The sequence below is a fragment of the Dipodomys spectabilis genome, unplaced genomic scaffold (assembly GCF_019054845.1).
Source record: "Dipodomys spectabilis isolate Male_0828 unplaced genomic scaffold, ASM1905484v1 ptg000042l, whole genome shotgun sequence".
Taxonomy (NCBI): domain Eukaryota; kingdom Metazoa; phylum Chordata; class Mammalia; order Rodentia; family Heteromyidae; genus Dipodomys; species Dipodomys spectabilis.
The window spans coordinates 2,847,303-2,872,740 of record NW_024870719.1 but is presented as its reverse complement, the minus strand read 5'-3'; the positions used below and the strand labels follow the sequence as shown (position 1 = coordinate 2,872,740).

General features: G+C 35.2%; 1 protein-coding gene across 6 annotated transcripts in view; it reads left to right on the top strand.

The window, feature by feature from the left end:
• Ralgapa1 (Ral GTPase activating protein catalytic subunit alpha 1) overlaps nucleotides 1-25,438 on the top strand; it is a 222,137-nt gene that overhangs the window by 53,632 nt on the left and 143,067 nt on the right. For all 6 annotated transcript variants that reach the window (XM_042677921.1, XM_042677925.1, XM_042677922.1 and 3 more), the window contains exons 10-16: nucleotides 146-385; nucleotides 9,371-9,568; nucleotides 14,170-14,295; nucleotides 15,235-15,383; nucleotides 19,529-19,658; nucleotides 21,241-21,478; nucleotides 22,747-22,908. In XM_042677921.1, the coding sequence (XP_042533855.1) occupies nucleotides 146-385; nucleotides 9,371-9,568; nucleotides 14,170-14,295; nucleotides 15,235-15,383; nucleotides 19,529-19,658; nucleotides 21,241-21,478; nucleotides 22,747-22,908 (1,243 nt within the window). The remainder of the gene's footprint in view (nucleotides 1-145; nucleotides 386-9,370; nucleotides 9,569-14,169; nucleotides 14,296-15,234; nucleotides 15,384-19,528; nucleotides 19,659-21,240; nucleotides 21,479-22,746; nucleotides 22,909-25,438) is intronic.

Here is a 25,438-nt window from a genome sequence, read left to right as displayed (position 1 = left end):
AGCCCCTCCAGAATGAATCTTAAATAAAACTTCAAATAGTGCTGTAAGTTACTATAGAATGCTTTGGCTCTAGTTAGTATTTGATAAAAAACAAAGTACTCAGTTAAATGTTTATAATATTCTTTCCTTTGTGTTTTAATTTTAGAGAGCAGCTGCTAGTTTGGTATCCAGGGAAGAAAACAAAAGTGATAATGCCGATAAAGCAGACAGAAATACAGAACCAGAACAATCTCATTCGAATACGAGTACTCTCACAGAGCGAGAACCCAGCTCATCCAGTCTTTGTAGTATTGATGAAGAACATCTCACAGATATTGAAATAGTTCGAAGAGTTTTTTCTTCCAAAAGAAGCAATGTAAACTTTGTCACAGAGATATTTCGCCAGGTAAAATGCTTCTCATTATTTTTTAATTGTAATGAAGACTTGGGTTTTTAATATTGAGTTGTTGTTATTTTGTTGTTATTAACTTTTTTAGCTATTCTTAGGGCTGGAGGTATGGCTCTTCAGTATCCAGCCAGCTTAGCAGAGCAAGGCACTGAGTTCAAACCCCAGCACACTGACACTCTTCCCCCCCCCCAAAAAAAAAAAATTTGAATTCATAATTTTTTTCCTTTATAAAATTAACATGCATTAACTTGTTCAAAGGAATTTCATGATAGTAATTTCATTGATGCATAGTATACTTTGCTTTTTCTTCTTTTCTTTTCTTTTTTTTTTTGGTCAGTCATAGGACTTGAACTCTGGGCCTGGGCGCTGTCCGTCCCTTAGCTCTTTAGCTCAAGGCTAGCACTCCACCACTTGAGCCACAGTTTCATTTCCCATTTTCTAGTGGTTAATTGGATATTAGAGTCTCATAGACTTTACTGACACAGCTGGCTTTGAACTGTGATCCTTAGATCTCAGCCTCCTAAGTAGCTAGGATTACAGGCATGAGCCACCAGTGCCCAGCTCTTTTTTGTTTTTTGTCTTGTACTATTATTTGACTGTTTTTACTCATGGCTAGTGCTTTACCACTTGAGCCACATCTTCATTTTGGCATTTTTTTTTTTTTTTTTGTTAACTAGAGACAGTTTTTTTCTTTACAGAGGCTGGCTTCAAACCTCAGCCCCCTGATATCACCCCTGAGTAACTATGATTATAGATATGAGGCACCTGATATGTCAGATTAAATTTTAAATATTCACCTTATGAATTGAAACTTTTTCCTTCCCATCATTTTATAGTAAAGTTATTTTTTGTGTGATTGTTAAAAGTTGTTTTATAAATATCAGTGATGGTTCCTTGCCTTCGTCTTTCAGAGCTTCAGTTTTGTCCATTAGAGCATTCTGAAATTTAAGTTGCTAAACAGTGTTATTGGGGGGGAAAAGAGGAAATAAAATAGCTGTTTTACATAAATTAACTAGAAATTTGAAAGTACATATTCCCAAGCACATAGAAATTTTTTTTGGAAAATGTACTTCATGAAAATTAAGCAGGCGGGCTGGGAAGGTGGCTCATGGTAGAGCGCTTCCCTTGCATGCCTGAGGCCCTGGGTTCCATTCCTCAGCACCACATAAGCAAAAAGAAAAAAGCCGGAAGTGACACTGTGGCTCAAGTGGTAGAGTGGTAGCCTTGAGCTGAAGAGCTGAGGGACAGCGCCCAGGCCCAGAGTTCAGGCTCATGATCAGACCCAAAAAAAAAGAAAAAAGAAAATTTAGCAGGTGCTTAATTGTTGCAACAATATTTAACCTTTTTCAGGTAAACATCATTGATTTTTATAGCTGAAGAAGGATCATTCAGTTCTCAAAGCAATCAAGTAGTAGATCTGAGATAACGATATCCAGATCTTTGATGTCTGAATTAATCTTTGCTTCCTTCTTTTCTTTTTTCTTCTTTTTTTTTCTCTGTGTGTGTGTGTGTGTGTGTGTGTGTGTGTGTGTGTGTGTGTGTCTGTCTGTCTGTCTGTCTGTCTGTCTGTATGGTCGCATGTTGTATCATAGGCTGATTTTAACCTTACTAAGTAGCCCAGGCTAGCCTTTCATGTGCTGTGATAACAGGCATATACAATACCTACCATTTCTTTTCAAGCACAAGGACTATTTGTGGGAACAGTATCAGCCTTCTAATTGATTAGATAATTGTCACAAATCTTAAAACTTAAAGAATTATTCAGTTTTTAAGTTTTGAACTGGTTTGAATATTTTTTAGGAGTTTTGTATTACATTTTTTTAAAAAACTTACTCATATAAATTTTTATTGCATATGCTTTTTTTTTTTTTTTCCATCAGTCATGCGACTTGAACTTGGGGCCTGAATGCTGTCCCTGAGCTCTTTTGCTCCAGGCTAGTGCTCTATTACTTTGAGCCATGGCTCCACTTCTGGTTTTCTGGCAGTTAATTGGAGAACTTTCTTGCCTGGGCTGGCTTTGAACTGTGATCCTCAGTTCTCAGCCTCCTCAGTAACTAGGATTACAGCCATGAGCAACCAGCGCCCAGTTGGTTCTTGCTTTTATTCCCATTAGTACTTACTTGCTTATTGTTATTTTACTTACTTGCTTATTTTATTTCTCTTAAATTTTTGCTTTTGGCTTTGTTGACTTCTCTCTGCTTTATATTTACATTTTTCTTTCATTTTTTCCTCATTTTTTTTCTTTCTAATTTTCTTGATTGTATAAATGGTTCTTTTCCTAGCTAATTAAATATTACTCTCAATTTTTCTTTATATAAGCATTTTTCAGGATATTAATTTACTTATTTACTGTTTTAGTTACATTCTATAAATTTTTATCTGCAGCTTTTCTTTTCCTTTCCTTTTTTTTTTTTTTTTGATGCTGGTACTTGGTTCATGCTCTCACTTTGTTTTTTTTTCACTCAAGGCTCATATTCTGTCCTTGAGCCACACCTTAAAAGCCAGTTTTGGCTTTTTGCTGGTTAATTGTTAATTTGATATAAAAGTCTTTCAGATGTATCTGCTTGAGCTTGCTTCAAACAGTGATCTTCAGATCTGGAGGCATGCTTCAAAAAGCCACTTCTGGCTTTGTGTTGTTTGTTGATTTGACATAAAAGTCTTTGAGATTTATATGGGTTTGCTTCAAACAGTGATCCTTATATCTCAGCCTCTTGGGTAGCTAGGATTATAGGCATGAGCCGTTGGTGCCCAGCTATGTGTAGCATTTTTTGTAATTATTCATTCTTTTTAATGATACCCTCTGTTTAATGATACCCTCTGACCTATGAGTTATTAGGAAATATGTATCTTCCAAAAATTAGATATTTTCTGTTTTTTTCCTTTAAAGTTTTTTTTTTTTATGTAGTTTTATTTTAGAGAATATAGGCTGTAGGATACTAAATATTTAAAATGTGCCCCACCTAGTACATAGTCAGTTCTCATACTATTTTGTGTCCGTGAAAAGAATTTGACAGGTGTGGTGATCCATGCCTGTAATCCTAGCATTCTAGAGGCTAGCCTAGGCTACATGGCAAGTTAAAGTCAATCTGAGCTACAAAGTGAAATCCCATCTTCAAACCAAACCAAATCAAATAACACGAGGGCTAGAGATGTTACTCAGTTGTAAAGTACCTTCTTGGTATTGCACACGTGTCTACCTGGGTTCTATCCATAGTGCAAAAACAAAAACCAGGTGCTAGTGGCTCACTCCTGAAATTCTAATTACTCAGGAGATTGAGACATGCAGGACCAGTTTGAAGCCAGTCTGGGCAGAAAAGACTGCAATACTCCATCTCTAATAAACCAGCAAAAGGCCTGCCAGACTAAAGACACAGCTTAAGGAAACCAAGCCAGAGCTTGAAGCCCTTAAATGAAGCCCTAGTATTAACACTAAAAGAAATAAAACAAGCTTTAAAAATGTATTGGCATTGTATAGGGTTGTTCCTTTTTATGTTTCATCCAATTATTCCTCTAAAATACAGAAAAATATGTAGACTGAAAAGAGATAAAAGTATCTTTACTAACGCATCTGCCAGAATCTCATCTATCTGTATTTAGGTCTGATTTGGTAGAATAATTACAATGCAAACTTATTCTTTCACAGGGGCAGTTACCAAAAGGTAAATTGTTAACAAATCTGGGCATGCCCACAATTGTAACTTTTACTGGTCTCTGTGATGGGATCAAGGCTCTTGTAATGAAGAACCAAGCATGAAATTGTTTTTCATTTACTTTTATTTATTGTGTATCTGAGTTTTTTTGAGATTAAGACTTGCTATAGACTAGGTGCATTACCACACCAGGCTCTGGTGTGACATTTTTAAACAGGCCTGGAATGCCATCAGTTGCCATCTAGTCTTTGGTTAAGTTTTTAACATTGCTTTCAGATCTCTAATTTCTGCCACTCAAAACTACAGAGCATTTTCTCTTTTATCACACATTAAAAGTAACCTAAGGCAACAGTTTGAGTATGCATATTTCAGTTGCACTTTATATTATCAGTTTCTCTTTCCCTACGGAGTTAAGTTTCTTTAGAAAAATTTCTAAGTTGAGTAAAACCCAAAAATGCCTAGTGCAATAACAGGAAAATTCATATGGGCAACATTTCACAATTAGCTCACTTGTGTTGGACAGAACTGTGCTTTCAGAGCCCAGAGAGAGATTTCCTCCTACATGAGCAGAATGGAGTTAATGGTTCTCCAGATGGTGGTTTCTGCTTTTATGAATTGTGATGTGTGAAAAACCAAAGAAATCGTTCAAAATATATTATAGAAGATAGAAATAAATTAAGGTAAGGGGGAGACAGGTTTGGTGTCCAGAGTCAGTAATCCTAGCTACTTGGGATTGTTTAATGGACACTTGATTATTTCTATATTTTAACTATTGTGAATAACATGCCACAGTGAATGTGGGTATATAGACATCTTTTTGAGGTACTGATTTCATTGCCTTTAGAAATATACCCAGAGAGCAGATTGTTGTATCATATGCTAGTTCCATTATTGAGTTTTTGAAGAACTTTCATACTGTTTTTCATAATGGCTATACCAATTTATAGTCCTGCCATCAGTCAATCAATGTCTCATCAGCAAAACCCATCTAACCATCTATACATCTATTCATTTCTATCTAAATAACTATCCTAACTAGTTTGTGGTGATAACTTGTTTTCATTTGCATTTCCTGATGATTGGTTAAATGATTGAGCATTTTTTTCAGAAATGGTTGCCTGTGTATCTGTTGTGTTTATTGAGAAATGGCTGTTGAATTATATTTCCATGCTTAAAACTGAGTTATTTGATTTTTACTGTTGTTATTTGAGGTGAATGTGCATTTTGTGTATTAACCCCTTACCAAATAAATAGTTTGCTAATATTTTCTCATTTCATAAGCTTTTTATATTATGTTATTTGCTTTCTTATGTTAAAGCTTTTTAGTATAAATAATTCCTTGTCTATTTTTGCTTTTGTTCCTTGTAATATTGTTGTCATATCCTCAAAAATATTGTTTACATCAATATCAAGGAACAACTACTTTCTTGTGCTGTCTTCTACTAGTTATGCAGTTTCAGATCTTATATTAGTCTTTAGAGTATTTTGAGTTGATATTTGTATGGATTTAATTTTATTCTTCTGTTTTCCCATTCGTATTTGTGGAAGAGATTTTCCTTTCTCCATGTTTTTATTGAAGATCAGTTGGCTGTAGATGAGTAGATTTATTTCTGAGCTCTCTGTTCTGTTTATTGGTCTATATGCATGTGATGCCAGTGCCATATTATTTCACTTACTGTATAGCTTTGGGGAGAGAGAGAGAGAGAGAGAGAGAGTGCTTGATCAGGAAATGTGATGTCTCCAGATTTTACTTTTTTCCTCATGATTTCTTGGGTTATTCTAAGTTCTTCATTCTTATCATACAGTGATAAATGACAGTGACACAAGGACTTCATTATTTTAGTTTGAGTGACAGTCTCTTTGACATCAGTCTCCATCAGATCCATATTTAATGTGTCAGTAAAATAACATTTTTGAATGTGCAAGAGTAAATCTTGGGTAAGGAAAGCCTAAGGGTAAGAAACAACCTTTTGTACTCTGGTTTGTAAATAAATTCATCAAACTACTTGGTAATAGTCTGCTAATTTGTTTACTGATAAATATCTTAGCTTTGGAGATCACTATTTTTTTTTAAACTATCATGCTTTATGCTTTAGAGTTGAAAGGTTATAACAAAATTAAGTGAAAAGTATTGTTTTCATACAAGTTTGGAAAATAAGTTAAGTTTTTAGCATTTAGAACTCTAGTATTTATAAGAAAATACAATGTTTTTATTTGAGCTTTTTTGTTGTTATTTGTTTATTTGTTGCTGGTCCTGGGCTTGAACTCAGGATATAAGCACTGTTCCTGAGATTCTTTTTCACAAGGCTAGTACTTTATTACTTGAACCTCAGTACCACTTCCGGCTTTTCTAAGTAGTTTATTGGAGATAAGAGTCTCACAATAAACAGATGAATGAATGAATGAATGAATGAATGAATGAATAAATATTACCAAAGATCTGTAAAACACCACTTAACAATTCTGATTGCTTAAATGGATATTTATTATCTTTAAAAACTGAATTGTGCTACTAAATTGATGATTGCATTCTGACAAATTGAATTAAGAAAAAAGATCTAAATATATATATATATATATACATATGTTTACATATATATTTATATATTTGGTATGCTTTTGAATCCTTGCCAGGTTGGAACTCTTTAACAGTTGCACAAATTCCTAGTTCATTTTTCTTGGTTTCAATTTTGAAATAAAATATTTTTGTTTTAAATTGGAAAAAAAAAGTCTTACAGACTTTCCTGCCCAGGCTAGCTTTGAACTGCCATCCTCAGATCTCATCCTCCTAAGTAGGATTCCAGCCACCTGCATCTGGCATGAACTTAGTTTTTAAAATTTATTTTGAATATTAGGCTGAGTTGTTGCTGCGCTATAATAATTTCATAACAAGCCTTGATTGTCAAAATGATGGAGTATGGCCATTAAGCTACTTGAATATCACAGTAAGAATTAAGAAACAGATTTATTAGATTGAGGAAAGTATACATAATGCATTTTGCCAGGCAGTCATTCACAGTAAATAAAAGAACTAGCAAACAGAATATCTTTTTTTTTTTAATTTAATTTTATTTTATTTGTGAACATACTGTACAGAGGGGTTACAATTACATGGGCAGGATAATGCGTACATTTCTTACCAAGCATTGCAGCCTCTTCCTTTGTTTACCCTTCATCTCCCTTCCCAGCCTCCCCCCTCCCCCCCAATCCCAATCCTTCTCCTCCCCGCCCCCCTCACCTACGTTGTAAAGCTGGTTTTGGACATGACAACTTGTACTTCTCATTGTTGCAACAGGTCCACCTGTATCCTTAAACAACTGGTTTTTCCCCATCTCCTCCACAAGTTATACTGACATCAAATATAGTGAAAGCAGGGGTTATACTGTGGGGGAGGGACATACAAAGCAACAAAGAGATAATCTTATAAATGCGTTAGAAACATATGCATGAAAGAAAAAAACATAAAATACATATCTAAGGGTTCATTTTCCTGACATCACATTATCTGACCTTTTCCGCTTGACTCATACATATACTAGATATTGCAAATAAGGGAAACCATGGGACCTATGTTTCTTTGGGCCTGGCTTACTTCACTTAATATAATTTTTTCCAAGTCTTTCCATTTCCTAACAAATGGGGCAATGTCATTCTTTCTGATGGAGGCATAGAATTCCATTGTGTATATATACCACATTTTCTTGATCCATTCATCTACTGAGCAAACAGAATATCTTATTTATATTGCATATGAATGTTTCCTCATTGTCTTTGATGCTGATTTTTTAAAACTAATTTCATATAGACAAATTATATTCATTTTAATACCTAAAAAATAAATATACCTGTTAATAACTCCAGAGTAGGAACTGACACTTTTTAAATAAAGGTCTTTTGAGTTTTAAAATTTAAATTAATGGGTAGTGTTATTCATTAGTAAAATGTAAAAAATGCTAACTATAAACACATCTAAGGGAAAGAATTTGATAGTGAAGTAAGGTTTGAGTTAATTTTGTTTTGTTTTTCCATATTTAGATAGGATTTTTCCAGTAAAATGTGTTTTTATGATGAAAACGTTGCACTTTGACAATTCAGAAAATACCCAAACCAAAGAGTACCTATAAGATAATCCTTGTTTGCTGGCACCAGTGGCTCATGCCTATAATCCTAGTTACTCAGGAGGCTGAGATCTGAGGATCACAGTTCAAAGCCAGCCTGGGCAGGAAAGTCCATGAGACTCTTACTCCAATAAACCACCAGAAAACTGGAAGTGGCACGGTGGCTCAAGTGGTAGAGTGCTAGCCTTGAGCTGAAGAGCTGAGGGACAGCGTCCAGGCCCAGAGTTCAAGCCTCACGACTGACAAAAGAAAAAGATAATCCTTTTAAATTTCTAAGTGTTTGCTTCATTTTTAGATCGTAGAACTTAATTATATATAAAAAGTGATGGGTAGGCGCTGGTGGCTCATGCCTGTTACTTAGGAGGCTGAGGTCTGAGAATTTCAGTTCAAAGCCAGCCCAGGCAGAAAAGTTCCTGTGAGACTCTTATCTCCATATAACCACCAGAAAACCAGAAGTAGTGCTATGGTTCAAAATGGTAGAGCTCCAGCCTTGAGCAAATATGCTCAGGATAGCACACAGGCCAGGCCCTGAGTTCAGTCCCTAGTACCAGAACACACACACACACACACACACACACACACACACACACACTCACACTCACACACACACACACACACACACACGCACGCAATACACACATACATGGGATTCATAAAAAGCTTTCATCTTTTTATATACTTAATAAAAATTCATGAGGCATTAATATTTTTCTCTATATGCTTAAAAACTACAGTGCTTTTTTACATGTGATTTTTTTTCTTTTTTAAAGTTGTTTAATTTTTAAAATCTTGTTGCTAAAAGCTATTTTAATGTATCAGTATACACATGTATACAATATATCATATAATATGTAAGCTATATATACAAATGTATACGCAACATGCAGTTGTATATAAATAATTACATATACAATTGCATACAATGTATAGTTATATAATTATATATATTGAACTTGTAATGGAATAATTTTATGAGACAATATTACTATTCTGAGATGGCACAATTAAAACAAATCTTTGTTCCACTTAAAGTCTGTAGCCATCTACCATAAGCATGTCTCTGTCAGTGTATTTACAAAGTACTTCAACATAAAGTGGTTTTGTGATAATTTACTTTTATATTTTTTAATTTTATGTCTTATATCTTATAGAAATATTTTAATGGTTGTGGCAAAAGAAAAAGTATCATTATCTAAGTTCTCTTTATTTTCTAGGCATTTTTATTACCAATTTGTGAAGCAGCAGCTATGAGGAAAGTAGTAAAAGTATATCAGGAATGGATCCAACAAGAAGAAAAACCTTTGTTTATGCAAGAGCCTGAAGAAATTGTGATCACTTCTTTAGACATACCTTGCATTGAAAATGTCACAGATCATGATCTTTCAGCGGAAGAAGATGAAAAAAGAGAAGAGGTAAAATTAAAGATTTATATATTTTTATAAGTTTAATTGATAAAAGTTTCATTAAATATAACAATATATTATCACAAAGATACTTAAATAGGAAGGGAAGGTGTCTTTCCATATATTTTGCAGTTTAGATAGTGTAACAATATGACATCTGTGATGTCATAATTTTTAAAGGTATATTGCAGTTATATACTGTTTCTTTAAGTCATTGAATAGATAAAAATTAAATGGTGTCATTTAAACTGTGATACTACATGAAAATGCTTATAGGACATACTTTGTGAGATGCTTACCTAACTATAGTTCCTTTTTCCCTGAAAGTGGTGCCTCTTTTCTCCAGAGTGGTTACCCACCACAAATCAGAATGTTCTGAATTCTTTTCTGGGCTCTTGCAGCAAAGCAACTGCAGAATGTAAAGCTTCTTGGTATAATAAAATAAGCAGTATTGCAATAAGGTAATAAATAGGTCCATGAATTTTCTCTGACAGGGGAAAGACATAGAGCATAATGGTGATAATATTTGGACCCCTGATTCATTTATTCCTTAAGTCTAAATGAGTTCTTGACCTTTCTGTGGTTTTGAGAGAGGGTCTATTTGTGTAGTACCATTCTGGACACAGAATTTGTGTCTACTTCCTAAATTCTGGTATTACAACAATATACTACCGTCTTTTATCTTTCCTGGTTTTTTTTTTAAAGTCCCATTAAATCTGTTTAGTCCAGATCGGCTTTGAAATTTTGATATTCCTTAGTTCAATCTCCCAAGTGGTGTCCTGTTTCTAAAAAGGAAAAAAAATTAGGAAATAGTTGGTTCTGAGGATAGCTCAATAGTAGAGTGTATGATTATTAGCATGCATGAAAATCTAGGTTCAATCTCCACCAACAAAAAAGGGAGTGGAGAATATAGTAATTAAAATTAATAATATAAATTTCAAAATTAGGAACAGATAGCACTATTTGTTATATACCAATGAAAAACATCAAATATTTACATTGTTAGAAAATAAACCTGTCAGTAACGTTTACATTTCTACAAATATTTCTTTGTCTGTGTCATGAGCCTATCTTGTATCTTTAAATAAAAATGATGAGTACAAACTGTATGCCTCATTTAATAAAAACAAACATGAAGCCGGGCGCTGGTGGCTCACGCCTGTAATCCTAGCTACTCAGGAGGCTGAGATCTGAGGATCGCGGTTCAAAGCCAGCCCGGGCAGGAGAAACCGTGAGACTCCTATCTCCAATAAACCACCAGAAAACGGGAAGTGGTGCTGTAGCTCAAGTGATAGAGCGCTCGCCTTGAGCTGAAGAGCTGAGGGACAGCGCCCAGGCCCAGAGTTCAAGCCCCACGACTGCCAAAAAAAAAAAAAAAGCATGAATGAAAGGAGAATGAGTTGATGATACAGTGTGCTAGATATTCATTTTCTACTGGTGACTTAACTACAACAACATTGCCATTAGAGGTGTGAATTTTTTCAAATGCATCGTCTCATTAATGATTTATATGTAACCCAAAAGGTATAATCACTCACTGTCAGTTTTTATAAACTCAATATATATTAAGATCACTAAAAATTTTTGGTGTTCAAATTATCAAATAGAGATTCAGATAATTATGACTTTTGAAAAAATGTAGAACACAGGATAGTGTGTGTAGTATGTGTGCAAGACTGACATATACCTTGCAAGATGTTTGGTATTCCTTTGTTTATCCCATTAAATTCCAGTGATATATTTCAATTTTTGTTATAATAAAATATCCCTGCAATTTCAAAATCCCTTTCCCTTTTAAGGGGACATTCAGTTCAGTCTCACACTTGCTAGACTGATTCTCTGCCACTTGAGCCACACACTTCAAGCCCTACTTTTCACTGCTATTTCTCTAGATTTCAGCCTACAGAATAGCTAGAATTCCCTTTTAAACATAAGAGTCAATGTTGGAAGTATAAATCTGAACACATATGATTTCTACCTTCATGTATCTTACTGTTAACAAGAATACAGCCAGGAGCTGATGGCTAAGGCCTAGAATCCTAGCTACTTAGGACACTTAAGATTTGAGAATTGAGGTGGAAGCCAGCGGGAGTAGAAAAACTATGAGACTATTTTTTTTTTTAATCTGGCCTGGGCACTGTCCCTGAGCTCTTCAGCTCAAGGCAAGTGCCATAGCATCACTTTCGGTTTTCTGGTGGTTGATTGGAGATAAGAGTCTCATGGCTGGCTTTGAACCACGATCCTCAGATCTATTTTTAAACATGAAAAAAGCTAGCCTGATGGTATGGCTCAAGTGGTAGAGCACCAGCTGTGAGCAAAGAAGCTGAAAGAACACAGGACCCTGTTTCAGCACGCACACCACACACATACCCCAAAAACAAAAGTACAAAAATTGAGAATACAACTTTATAAAATAAGAATATAGAATATTATTACTGGAATTATGAAATATTATTCTAGAATATGAAAGAGGGAATTCATACTCTGCTGAGGGAAATAGAAGAATGATTCATGGAATAAGTACTATAATATGAAAAGCAGGTAGAGAAATAGGAAAGGACCACAGAGTGTGAATAGCATCTCTAAGAATGTGAAAGACTTTTAAAATACTTTAATTTGACTGTAGCTAAGAGCAAATGGGACAAAGTGATAGGAAGTACTAGAAATAAGAGTTAGTTTCTGGTCAATAATTTGTATATATTCAGTGTACTTGGGTTATATTCTAGAGATTGGAAAACACTTACAGGATTATGAATAGTAGAATAACAGGAATACTTACATATTTCAGAAGGATTATACCAGACTATCATTGAGGATAGATTGGAGACTAGTTAGAAAGTTTAGTGAGTTCAGAAGTGATATGGTGAGTACCTGGAATAGGACTGAGCCAGTCCTAGGCAAAGCCAGTGTGTCTTGATTATTAACTGGTTGAGAGATGGGGAAAGGGGAGAGATCCCATTTCTTTTCTCTCCTTCCCTCTCTCCCTCCTCTTCTGTCTCTCCTCTTTCTCCCACCCTCCCTCCCTCTTCTTCCCTCTTCTCTCACTTTTTTCTCTCTTTCTCCCTCTCTTCCTTCTCTATTTCCTTCCCTCCCTCTTTCTTTTTCTCTTTTCCTCCCTCCGTCCTTTTTCTCTCTTCTCCCTCCCTGCCTGTCCCTCCCTCCCCTCCCTGCCTGTCCCTCCCTCCCCTCCCTGCCTGTCCCTCCCTCCCCTCCCTGCCTGTCCCTCCCTCCCCTCCCTGCCTGTCCTTCCCCTCCCTCCCTCCCTCCCTCCCTCCCTCCCTTCCTTCCTTCCTTCCTTCCTTCCTCCCTCCCTCCCTTCCTTCCTTCCTTCCTTCCTTCCTTCCTGGTTAGTATTAGGACTTGAACCTGAGGCATTTTCTTGCTCAGCTGGTACTCTTAGCACTTGAGCTACATCACTTCTCACTTCTTTAATTATGTTGAACTTCAGGTACTTTTGATACAAGGGAAAATTAGGCCAGTTCTATGAGGATTCATTGTGTAAATGTGTGTATATGTATTAGGTATATATGTAGGTTTTTGTGAAGCACACCACTATTGACAGTCAGGGAGACTTGGTAAGTCTCTATCATAGAGATAGAGAGTTCAAGAGAAAGGCTAGTAGACTAGACCTTGATATATTATATTGGCTCCTCAATTCTTATTTCCAATACTATTTCTGGTAATGATAGAGAAGTAAATATTGGACTAAATCTCTTGCATGTTACAATTATAAACACCATAGTGTGTGTGTGTGTGTGTGTGTGTGTGTGTGTGTGTGTGTGTGTGTACATACATAAACTCATTGAAGTTATTGGCAAGAAAGACATGAGGCCATACCTAAATGATAGAACCCTTGCTTATCATCTGCAAAACTCTTTGGTTTCTGGCACCCACCTTCAAATTTCTTTATTTTGCAACAAAAGTAGTTAAAAAGAAATTTAAAAGCAGGAAGAAACTGTGGAGAGACTTATAAACAGAAATACCCTGAGTAGAATTTCTGTTTACATGCTTTTTACCTAAAGAAACTTCTGTACTAATACTGAACATCAGGCAAAAAGCTGCAGTCTTAGGTGGTTTGAACTATCACTGTTCTTCCAATAATGGGACCTTAACTGCATTGGAGATCTGAAGCATCAGTATTATATAATAATGGAAATTTTACTATGAAGTAGGATAAAGATAAGTTTAAATTTTTTTGTCAACTAGATTCTTCAGTTTACAACAAACTTCATCTTTTACAAAACTGTAAATGGTATAATCCATTTGTTGAATGTGTGAGAGTATGGTTGAGAGGTTTACGCATTAGAACCTAGAAAACTCTATTAACTAACTGCCTAATTATTCACAACTTTTTTGTCAGTGTGAGTTTTTATTGATTGATTGATTTTCTCATGAGGTTCCGGAGATTGAATCTTGGGTCTCACATATGCTAGGTAAGTGCAGTATGACTAGATCCATGCCTCTAGCCCTATCTCAGCCCTAGTTTTTCTACCCATTTTGAGAGAAACTTCTTTAGTAGTAAGCTCTAATAATTTCATGAACCTTCCTGTTTGCTGACCTGTTGCAGCTTTCTTGTTAATGAAATACTCATTACTGATGTTTTATTTCAGGAAAATGGGACCAGTATTGCTGAGCATGTTCGAAATTCTAATTGGGCAAAAAATGGCACTTACCAAGATGCCTCTGAAGAAGCCACAGAAGAAAACATTCGAGCTGGTACCCAGGCAGTTTTGCAGGTAGATCACTTTATTGCTATTTTTTTTTTTAAGTAAAATCATCATTAGATATTCTAAAAGTTCAGGATTTCAGCTTGGTACCTGTGGCTCAAACCTGTTGTTCTAGTTACTCAGGAGCATGCTGGAAGAGTACATGGCTCTGAGTTCAACCCCTGTACTTACTGGATTCCAGGATATAGTATAATTTTTAATATGAAAGTTTACCACCTACATTTTTCAGTTATCATTATACCCCATGTTATAGTTTAATCCTTATTTTTTTTTACTTCATAGCATATATATTGAAAAACAACTAATAGATGAGAAAAGATACTTAAATTCAGTATTGTTAAAGGAAAAACAGTCAGTCCTGGGGTTTGAACTCTGGGGCTCGGCTCTGTTCCTGAACCTCTCTGTGCTCAAGGCTAGCATTCTAACACTTGAGCCACACCACTACTTCCAGCTTTTCTTGAATAGTTTATTGGAGATAAGAATCTCACAAACTTTCCTACCCGAGCTGGCTTTGAACCACAATCCTGATCTCCACCTCCTTAGTAGCTACTGGCATCTGACTTCATTCTTAATTCAGATATACACACCTTAAAAGAAGAACAGAGGATAAATGTTTATACAACTTACTCAGAAAATTCTTCCTGACATCAATGTCATCTTTTATTATTAAATAATTATACTTATTTGTTGTTGTTGATTACAGTAGGGTTATGGTATTAGTACTCTGTTTAGAAGTGCTGCTTTTGCATTTAGATCATTTTCTTTTGAGCAGCTACCAGTAATGTTGTATTTGCTTAGATAAACATGGCAATAAGTAGGTTTAATGAGTTTTAATTTCAGGTACTAAGTTGGTAGTAGAAGTAGAGTTAGAATCCATAGTATTTAAAATTTTTAAAGAAATTTGCCATTGAAATTCCATTGTAAATAGCTAATTTTTTTTTACTACAGGTGTTTATTATAAACTCAGCCAACATATTTCTTCTTGAACCTGCAAATGAAATAAAAAATCTTCTGGATGAACATACTGATATGTGTAAACGCATTCTGAACATTTATCGATACATGGTTGTACAAGTATCAATGGACAAAAAGACTTGGTAAAAGCTCCTTTTTTCTTTTATAAACAAATATGGAATTTTTAAAGATAAATTGTTTGTGAATAGGATATGTTAAAGCATTATAAGGCTTCTGTTATTGAATGAATTAATAAAAATAATACTTTAATAATGATGACAGTAGTTCCAGTCACATTTTCTCAAACTTTTTTTTTTTGTCTGTCGGTTGTGGGCTTGAACTCTGGGCGTGGAAGCTGTCCCTCAGCTGTGCAGCTCAAGGCAAGCCCTCTACCACTTGAGCCACAGAGCTACTTCCAGCTTTTTAAAGTAGTTTATTGAAAATAAGAGTTTCAGGGACTTTCCTGCCTGGGCTAGCTTCCAAGTTTGATCCTAACATCTTAGCTTCTTCAGTGGATAGTATTACGGGCGTGAGCCACCAGTGCCCAGCCAAACAGTAATTTTGTTGTTTGTTTTTAGCGGCACTAGGGTTTTAACTCAGAACCTCATGCATGCTAGGCAGATGCTCCATCACTTGAGCCACCTCCCCCAGCCCTTTTATCTTTATTTTTGAGACCTTTTGTTTTGCCTCTGACCCCAATCTCCCTTCCTGTGATTACATATAATTCCAGGTTAGAGAATTAACCTGTAATGATCCTCTAACCTGAGATTACAGTTGGCTTATTGGTTGAGAGAAGGTCTCTCTAATTCTGCTCAGGCAGAGTTAAATTGAGATCCTCCTGATCACCATCTCCTGAGTAGCTTATATTATGCATGAGCCACCTCATTGTGCCTCGCAAACATCTATGATACTGCTTCCTCAAGACTCTGTGTTGAGTGTCTCTGCTACCTTCTATGTGTATCAAGTGAAGGTGCTTCTCTTTCCCTTTTTTATTTCTCCCCATTTTATCCTATTTTGCTAAATAAACCCTACTTAAACTTATACATCTGAAAAGACTCGTTGGAGTATCTTTTCTGAAGTGTGAGTATATCACTTCTCCCACTCAAGAATAAATATAATCATATATGCATATATGGAGAGGTAGTTTATGCATGTATGAATAATGAATGAATGATTGAATGAATGGATGGATGGGTGATTTACTAGCTGTTTGGATACCTGATTCCTTAGCCTGGCATTCAAAACCTTTGCCTGCTTTTTCCTTCTTAAACTTATCCTTTAGAATGAACATGTGCCATCTTTTCCTGTTGTCTCTCAAACTGTCCTTTAGATTCCATCTTCTTTGTAGATATCCTTTCTTACATTTTCTCCTTTACTTCCTTTCATTCTGTATTTATACCTGTATTTAGTTCTTGTTAAAATTACCTTGATTTCTATCTTATTTATGTAGTTGTAGGTGTTTGTGTACCCCTCGAGGTAAATTAGAGGCCCTAGAAGGTATAAGATAGGTATTTCCTGCATTTCCCAGCATAAGCTATTGTGTGTTGTTGGTACTCTATATAATTGTTTAAGTGGATGGAAAAGTGAAATTTTTGGGATTGAGCAGTTGTGTAATTTCTTTTTTTTTTTTTTGGTTCTGGTTGTGGGGCCTGAACTGGGCCTGGGTGCTGTCCCTCAGCTCTTCAGCTCAAGGCTAGTGCTCTACCACTTGAGCCACAGCGCCACTTCCGGCTTTTTTCTTTTTGCTTATGTGGTGCTGAGGAATTGAACCCAGGGCCTTATGCATGCAAGGCAAGCACTCTACCACTGAGCCACCTTCCCAGCCCCCAGTTGTGTAATTTCTATAAACATGCTATGTTGTTTTTGTAAACTTCAAAGAAAAGCTTAAAAAAAGTTAGCAGATGTGAGGTCTTAAATTCAATTGTAGCACCATCCTCCAAAAAGTTACTCCCAAAGTTCACTCTCTTGAGGCAGTAAGTATTTTCCCATTCATAAAAAATCTGACTTAGGCCAGGCGCTGGTGGCTCACACCTGTAATCCTAGCTACTCAGGAGGCTGAGATCTGAGGATCGTGGTTCAAAGCCAGCCCGGGCAGAAAAGTCCGTGAGACTCTTATCTCCAATAAAGCACTAGAATACCAGAAGTGGTGCTGTGGCTCAAGGGGTAGAGTGTTCGCCTTGAGCTGAAGAGCGCAAGGACAGCTCCCAAGCCCAGAGTTCAAGCCCTATGACTGACCAAAAAAAAAAAAAAATCTGATTTACCAAACCACGAATAGTTAGGTATGAGTATTATACCATATATATAACCATGATTTTTTTAAATCAGTCTTCTATTAATGCACATGTATTTTCTTTTTGTTTTAGTGGGAAGGAGAATGGTAACATCTTCTTTTTCTCATTTGTCTCATTCTTTCAATAGAGAGTACTTAGTCAAAGAAAGTACCTGGTTTATGTTTTCCTACTTAGGGAAAATGACTATTTGGAAACATTTTTTATGAACAGCATTAATAGAATAAGTAGAAGTAGTTGTTAACATTATTTTTAAATAAGTTTTTATTTAAACAATAAGTTTTTTATTGTGAAAATACTGTACAGATGGGTCACAATCACATGAGCAAGGTAATGAGTATATTTCTTATCAAGCATTGTTGCCTCCTCTTTTGTTTTTCCCCTCCTATCCCTTCCATCTCATCTCTGCAACTACATCATCTCCCCACCAGGGCCCTCCCCCCGCAAATTGTAAAGTTCATTTTTTGACATAGCATCTTGGAACACTTCTTTTTGCAAGGTATCTTTCTAAGCACTTTGCATATATATCTTAATCTTTATAGCACTGTTTGATTTATATAATAATGTAATATCCCTATTTTTACATGAAACAATGTTTAGGCACAAAGATAGTTTTGTCCTTGTTCACACAGCTTTTGAGTAGTGAGCAGAGATTTGAATTGCAGAATTTCTGACTTCTGAAAGTACACTGAATTAGATAATTCTTTTGTTACTCTTGTGCTTTTCTTTCTGTAGGGCCTGAATCAGTGAGGAGCAGGAGTACTGCTGTGTACAATATTATGTAGAATTTATTTAGTATGTTTTTAGGTTTCCTTAAAGTCATAGTACTTTAGAGGGTAGTATTCAGATTTACATTGAACTTAGAAGATTTTCTTGATTAAAATTATTCTTACTGTATTACAAAGTGAAAAGATCACCTGATAAATGAGTGAGTTAAGGTTTGACCATTAGTAGTTTATTTTGTAAAGATTGCAAGTATAGTTGTTTTCAAATAGCTTTTTATTTTATATGGTTAATAACCCATGGTTTCAAATGTGATTCTTTAGATTTTTATCCTCTAAATTAATACATGCATTTGTTAGCCAATATATACAGTGTATTTTAAACTGAACCATTGTTTTCTATTTGAGTCTTTCCTTATTTACCAGAAATAACAAGACATCTAGATCTGAGACTTTTCCTACCTTGGCTACATTTTTCACAATAATTGTCCCATGTAATACTGTGCCTCAAATGGGCCTGTAAATTAGCCAAAAAATGGAGGAGTCTGTGATAGAGACTTGGACTACAGTATGGTTATATGCCCAATTGAAATTCCTGGTTAGCCTCTTTTTCTGTAGGGTTGAATCAGTTTCTGAAATATCAAGTGTAGTTTTATAATTTTTATAGTATGCATGTAGGATAAAAATGTTAGCATTGATTTTGTTTCCAGTTCTCAAAGAGAAAAAGGATTTTTTAAAAAGATAGAAAGCAGAAACATCCTTATCATTTTTTTCTTTTCTCCTGAATGTTCATTATTAAAACTATAAAACTACCTTATTAGCCATGGGCCTGTGGCTCACACCTGTAATCTTAGCTCCTTAGAAGGCTGAGATCAGAGGATCACTGTTACTTGAAGCCAGCCAGAGCAACAATGGTTATGAAACTTTTATCTCTGATTAACCACACAAAAGGTGGAAGTGGAGCTATAGCTTAGCATTAGCCTTGAGCAGAAAGAAAAGCTCAGGGATAGCACCTAGGCCCTGTGTTCAAGCCCCAGGACTGGAAAAAAAAAAAAGACAAAAAGCTTCTTTCCATCTAGGCATTGTGAATGAACAAATGGCTGATATAAAGTGGAATTTAAAAATTTTTTAATATTTAAAGATTTCTAAAAATTTGAAATTGTCTTTCAAAAAGATTTATAAAGATAATGCCAATTTTATAACATTAATTTGCATTAACCAGTAAACAAAAGCAAACATATGTAAGAAGAAAATACTAATTAATCTTTTTACTTTAAGGGAACAGATGCTGCTTGTGTTACTCAGAGTCACGGAGTCTGTACTGAAGATGTCATCACAGGCTTTTCTACAGTTCCAGGGGAAAAAAAATATGACTTTGGCAGGTCGACTTGCAGGACCACTTTTCCAGGCAATAAAAATAAATTAATAGATGATAGATAAGTATTTCTTAAAGATTCATATACATGAAAATGTTATCTAGAGTAGGAGTCATTAAGTCAGAAATCTGTTCATATTTAAGGATCTTTTGTAGAGAAAATTAAAAACTACTCATGGAAATAGGTTGTTTGTCTATTTCAAAACTAGAATAAGATTGAAGGAAAGACCAGGTGTGATTGCTCATACCTGTAATACTACTTTTGTGAGTCAGAGATCAGGAGAATTACAGTTTGAGGCCAGTTTTTGAGGCAAAAGTTAGTGAGAACCTACCTCAAGAAATAAATGGGGCTAGGTATATGCCTGTGATATGATACTAGCTACTTAGGAAGCATTAGGTGGAACAAGTTATCATCTAAGTCTGATCCCGGACAAAAACAATGGACCCTAATTTGATTTTTTTTTTTTTTTTTGTCGTCATGGGGCTTAAAATCTGGGCCTGGGTGCTGTCCCTCAGCTCTTCAGCTCAAGGCTAGCACTCTACCACTTGAGCCACAGTACCACTTCTGGTTTTCTGGTGGTTAATTGGAGCTAAATCTCATGGTCTTTCCTGCCTGAGCTGGCTTTGAACCATGATCTTTAGTAGCTAGGATTACAGGTATGAGCCACTGGTGCCCAGCCTGAAAATATTTTTTTTAAGAGTCAAAAAGGGTTGGGAGTATGGCTCTAGTGTTAAAAGTTCTTGCCTATTAAGTATATAACTCGAAAACCTAATAAATTTTCCTTATCATTTATTTATTTATTTAGTGGTACTAGGGCTTTAATTCAGAGTTTTATACTTAATAGTTTTTAGCACTAAGTATAATCTTTTAAAAATTTATTTTATTGTAAAGATGCTGTACAGAGGGGTTACAGTTACATGAGTAAGGCAACGAATACATTTCCTGTCTAACATTGGGCATGGGTTCTGTTTCTCAGCTCTTCAGCTGTAGATTGGTACTCTACCACTTGAGCCTCAGCCCCATTTCCAGCTTTTTCTGCTTATGTGGTGCTGAGGAATCGAAACAAGGGCCACATGCATGCAAGGCAAGCACTGTACCACTGAGCCACCTTCCCAGCCTCACCCCTCCCTTTAAATTGCTTTTTTCCTGAATTCGGTTTGAATTGTTGGATGCTAAGAATTTGCAGTTCAAGTGAAATTTATTGTATATACTAATGGTTGCCTGATTTATTTATGCAGGTGTTTTCTATTAAGAAAGGATTGTAGCCCATGCCTGTAATCCTAGCTCCTCAGGAAGCTGAGATCTGAGGATCACAGTTCAGAGCCAGCCAGGCAGGAAGGAAAGTCTGTAAGACTCTTATCTCTAATTAACCACCAGAAAACTGGAAGTGGTGCTGTTACTCAAAGTGATAAAGCTCTAGCCTTGAGCAAAAGTGCTCAGGGACAACACTCAGGCCAAGTTCAAGCCCTACAACCAACCAAAGGGGGGTGGGGAAGGAAGGTTTGTGGATAGTATGTTTCTGTTTTTAGGTCATTTTTAAAGAATTGAATATTTACTTTTGAAATCATATATTAATACATTTTTATTGTTACTTCTGAATATTTGTCTTTATAGACTCTTATAGTTGCCTGGATCAAAGCAAATCTGAATGTATATATCTCTCGAGAACTCTGGGACGACTTATTGTCAGTATTATCATCATTGACTTATTGGGAAGAATTGGCCACCGAGTGGTCATTAACTATGGAGACACTAACTAAAGTTTTAGCTAGAAATTTATATAGTTTGGATCTCAGTGATTTACCATTGGATAAGCTGAGTGAACAGAAGCAGAAAAAGCATAAAGGGAAAGGTAAGCATTGTTCAGAGATGAAAAGTACTAGTTTGTTTAAATAACTGGAGAAAACCAAGTCAGGGAAAGAAGTGAGAGTAAAAGTTTTGTTCTTCCTTAATTAGTCCCCCTTCAGTAAGCCTGGAGGCTTAATAGTTCCAGCACTAAAACAAGCAGATATTAGTAATTTTTCTTACTCCTAAAATCTTAAACCTTAAAACCTTAAAATAGTCCAGGCGCTTGTGGCTCACACCTGTAATCCTAGCTACTCAGGAGGCTGAGATCTGAGGATCCCAGTTCAAAGCCAAGTTGGGCAGGAATGTCTGTGAGACTCTTATCTCTAATTAGCCACCAAAAAATCAGAAGTGGTGCTGTGGCTCGAGTGGTAGAATGCTCACCTTGAGCTGAAGAGCTCAGGGACAGCACCCAAACCCAGAGTTCAAGCCCTACAATCAACCAAAACAAAACAAAACCCTTAACCAACTTTAATAAGAGATAAAAGTGTTAAAGCTAAATAAATAATCTAGAACCCTAAATATTTTGTTTTTAAGAATTAATCAAAAAATGAAATGTATATGTCACTCCTTTTTGGGTCAAGCAACTTTTAGTTAGAAAATAAAGAATGATTTCATTTTGCCTAATTTAAAAATAAAAATAATTATTTGGAAAAAAATTTGGTTGAAACAAAGGATTCTGGAAGTATGAAATACTTAGTCTAATATCAAAAGAGATAGGGTGGGCAGTAGCAAAATAATATCATTAATATATGATTTTATCATCTTTCATTTGTTAGTTTTTTTCATTTTTTATAATTTGTTGCCAGGCAGATATCATACTCAAGTCATATTTCATACTTAACCCTTTGTGCACTGTTTTAATAATGCACTTTTTGACTACATTTTTTAGACTGTTTTCCAAATGGTTATTACTCATTAGCTTTCTTCCTCCCTTTCTTCCTTTCTTCATTTCCCTTATACCCTCCCTCTTTACCGCCTTCTTTTTCTCTCCTCTTATTTCCTCTCTCTCATGCTGTCCAGATATTTTTATTTCTATGATAAAGCAAGTGAAGACAGTTCATAATAATTTATTCGTTAATAGTGTAATTTTTAAATTCTGCATTAAGTTTTAGAGTATAATCTTATAATATCCAACATTTTATCTTGCTAATTAGTTTGTAATTATAAGGCTAAGGGTAAGATTCTGAAGCAATATGGTCCCCATAATTTGAAGATATTATACATCAGGTGATCAACACACTGTATATTGAGATTGAAAATGTACATTTCTAGGAGTTGGACATGAATTTCAAAAAGTTTCAGTTGACAAGTCATTTTCTAGAGGATGGAGTCGTGATCAACCCAGCCAAGCCCCAATGAGACAGCGAAGTGCCACAACCACTGGCTCCCCAGGAACTGAAAAGGCAAGGAGTATAGTGCGGCAAAAAACTGTTGGTATGTATTCTTAAAATAGTGAGAATTGTATAACTCCAGTACATTTGCAAGTTTTAGAAACAGTGTATCATAATTTCTTAAGGCTGATTTTTGTTGTGAAATGAGAAACTTCTGTAGCAAACCTCTTTTTACAGTAGTAGTCATCCTTTTATGATATTAAGATTTATTGTATATTCTTGTTTTTATGTGCTTTATTTTACTATAAATATCCTTTTTAAATGATATTTTACAGAATGCAAGAAGTAGAACTCTGATACACCTTATAGTACTCAATCCTGAATTTATAATCTTTGTTAAATGAATATACTAAGGAGAATTTAGGCTAGTCTTCAATCCTACAATTATATTAGCTTTACAAACCAACAAGGGAATTCGTCTCACTACAAATAGATAGCTAAGGTCAACATAGAATCTTTTGTTTGGTTCCTTGATACCTTTAATAAGAAATTTCTGTCATATAGGAAATAGCAGTTAAGGAATACTGTTGGGGGAAAATTCTATGGATAGGATCATTTACCATAGCACAGATTTAGCAGATAATGCCCATTCCTTTTCCTTTCAAAGGAACTTTTATAACTCAGTATAATTATATTAGAAAATGTATCACAATGATAAATGAAGGTTAGCTATGATCTCTCTGTCTTTCTGTTTCTTTCTCCCTTTCTTGCCTAGGATTTGAACTTAGACCTTGGGCTTGCTAGGCAGGCAATCTACCACTTGAACCATGCCTCTAGCCTTATAATCTCTTTTCTTGATTACTTTTTCACTAAATTGCTAGGTTATTTGGAACAATTTATCAGATCTTCCTAGGTTTTAAGTACTTCATCTCTCTGTAGTAAGGATTATAATACCTCTTTTGCTGGAAGAAAAATTACGTTAGTTCAAGTTTTATAATTTATGATTTTAGGAAAAGAGACTATTCCATGAAACTGCATCTATGTGAATGGTACCAGTAGTAAATATTATTAATTTTAAATTTAAAACCATTGTTATAAGGAAATGTCTTCAATAAAAAGTAGATTCTCAAGTGTAAAGACACAGATTTAGAAAATTGGAAAATTAAAAACTTTAAAAGAACTAAAAGCTATAATTTAAAATCTTAGGAAAGTATCACATTTTAAGAGTTGCCTCATGTTACCTAACTCACCATATAATTATATTAATTGTATATACCAAGATAGAAAAATAAGAAATGATATGAGGGGAAAAAAGGGTATTAGAAATATCTAGGAATCTCAATACAACTACTTTGAATATTTGTATTCTTCAATTGCTGCCTTCCTGCCTTTGATGCTAGGGATTAAACTCAAAACCACTTACTTACAAGGCAAGTGCTCTACTGAGTTACATCTCTAACCCTGTAAATAATGACTACATCTGAAATGCATTTCTTCATTCACATTTACAGGAAATATTTGTATGTTAAAGATTTTTAAAATTAGATTTAACCTTGAATTTATTTTTATTTATTGATTTTTGGATGCCAGTCCTGGGAGTTGAATTCAGGGCCAAGATGCTTTCTCTGAACTTTTGTTGCACAAGGCTAGTGTTCTACCACTTTGAGCCACAGCTTCACTTGTGATTTTTGGGGGTTAATTGGAGATAAGAGTCTCATGGACTTTGCTGCTCATCTGGTTTTGAACTATCATCCTCAGCTTTCAGCTTCCTGAGTAGCTAGGTTTACAGGCATGAACCACTGGTGCATGGCTAAGCCCTGAATCTTTTAAAAGTACATTCTTTTTTCTTTTTTTCTGATTGTAGAAGTCATTTTTGCTTAGTATATTAAGTCTGAGGAAACATTAAAAGTAATCATTTACACATTTAGTTTTTGTAGTGTTTTTAGTAATGTGTAAAGTAAAAAATATCTTGAATTCAACTATTTGATTCTTATCAACTGTCCGTATCTAGCTTGTTTAGTGAATTAGTCTGTCAAGCAGATGTTAAAACATTAGAAATGTAACATGCATCAAATTGGAAAACAGGGCTGAGATGTAGCTCAGTGGCAAAGCGCTTGCCTAGTAAGTGCAACGTCCTGGGTTCGATCCGCAGTACCAAAAAAGAAAAGACAAAAAAAATACAGTTAACTGAGGGACAGCGTTCAGGCCCAGAGTTCAAGTCCCATGACTGACAAAAAAAAAAAAAAATACAGTTAAAAAAACCCCACAAAATTGGAAAACAGTTAAAAGGCATAGGATTTAATTTAAGATATTCTTTGGACACTTATTTTCTTTAGTTTTAAAAATGTAAATGTACATAGTTTCATCTGTGAAAAAATTATGTACATTATAGTAAGTCTTCCTTCATCCTTTTCCCCACCCATGCAGGATACCTGACTGGAAACAACCACTGTTACTAACTTCTTTGAACATCCTTCTAAAGATCCTTTATGCATATGCAAACATACAGCATAATACGTATATTAATATGAGCCATAGGTTTTACACATTTGGATAAAAACAAGTTTAAGTTTCAATATGGAAGCACTGTTTGCAGAAATTATGAGCAAAACAAAGTCCATTGGAGCGTGCAG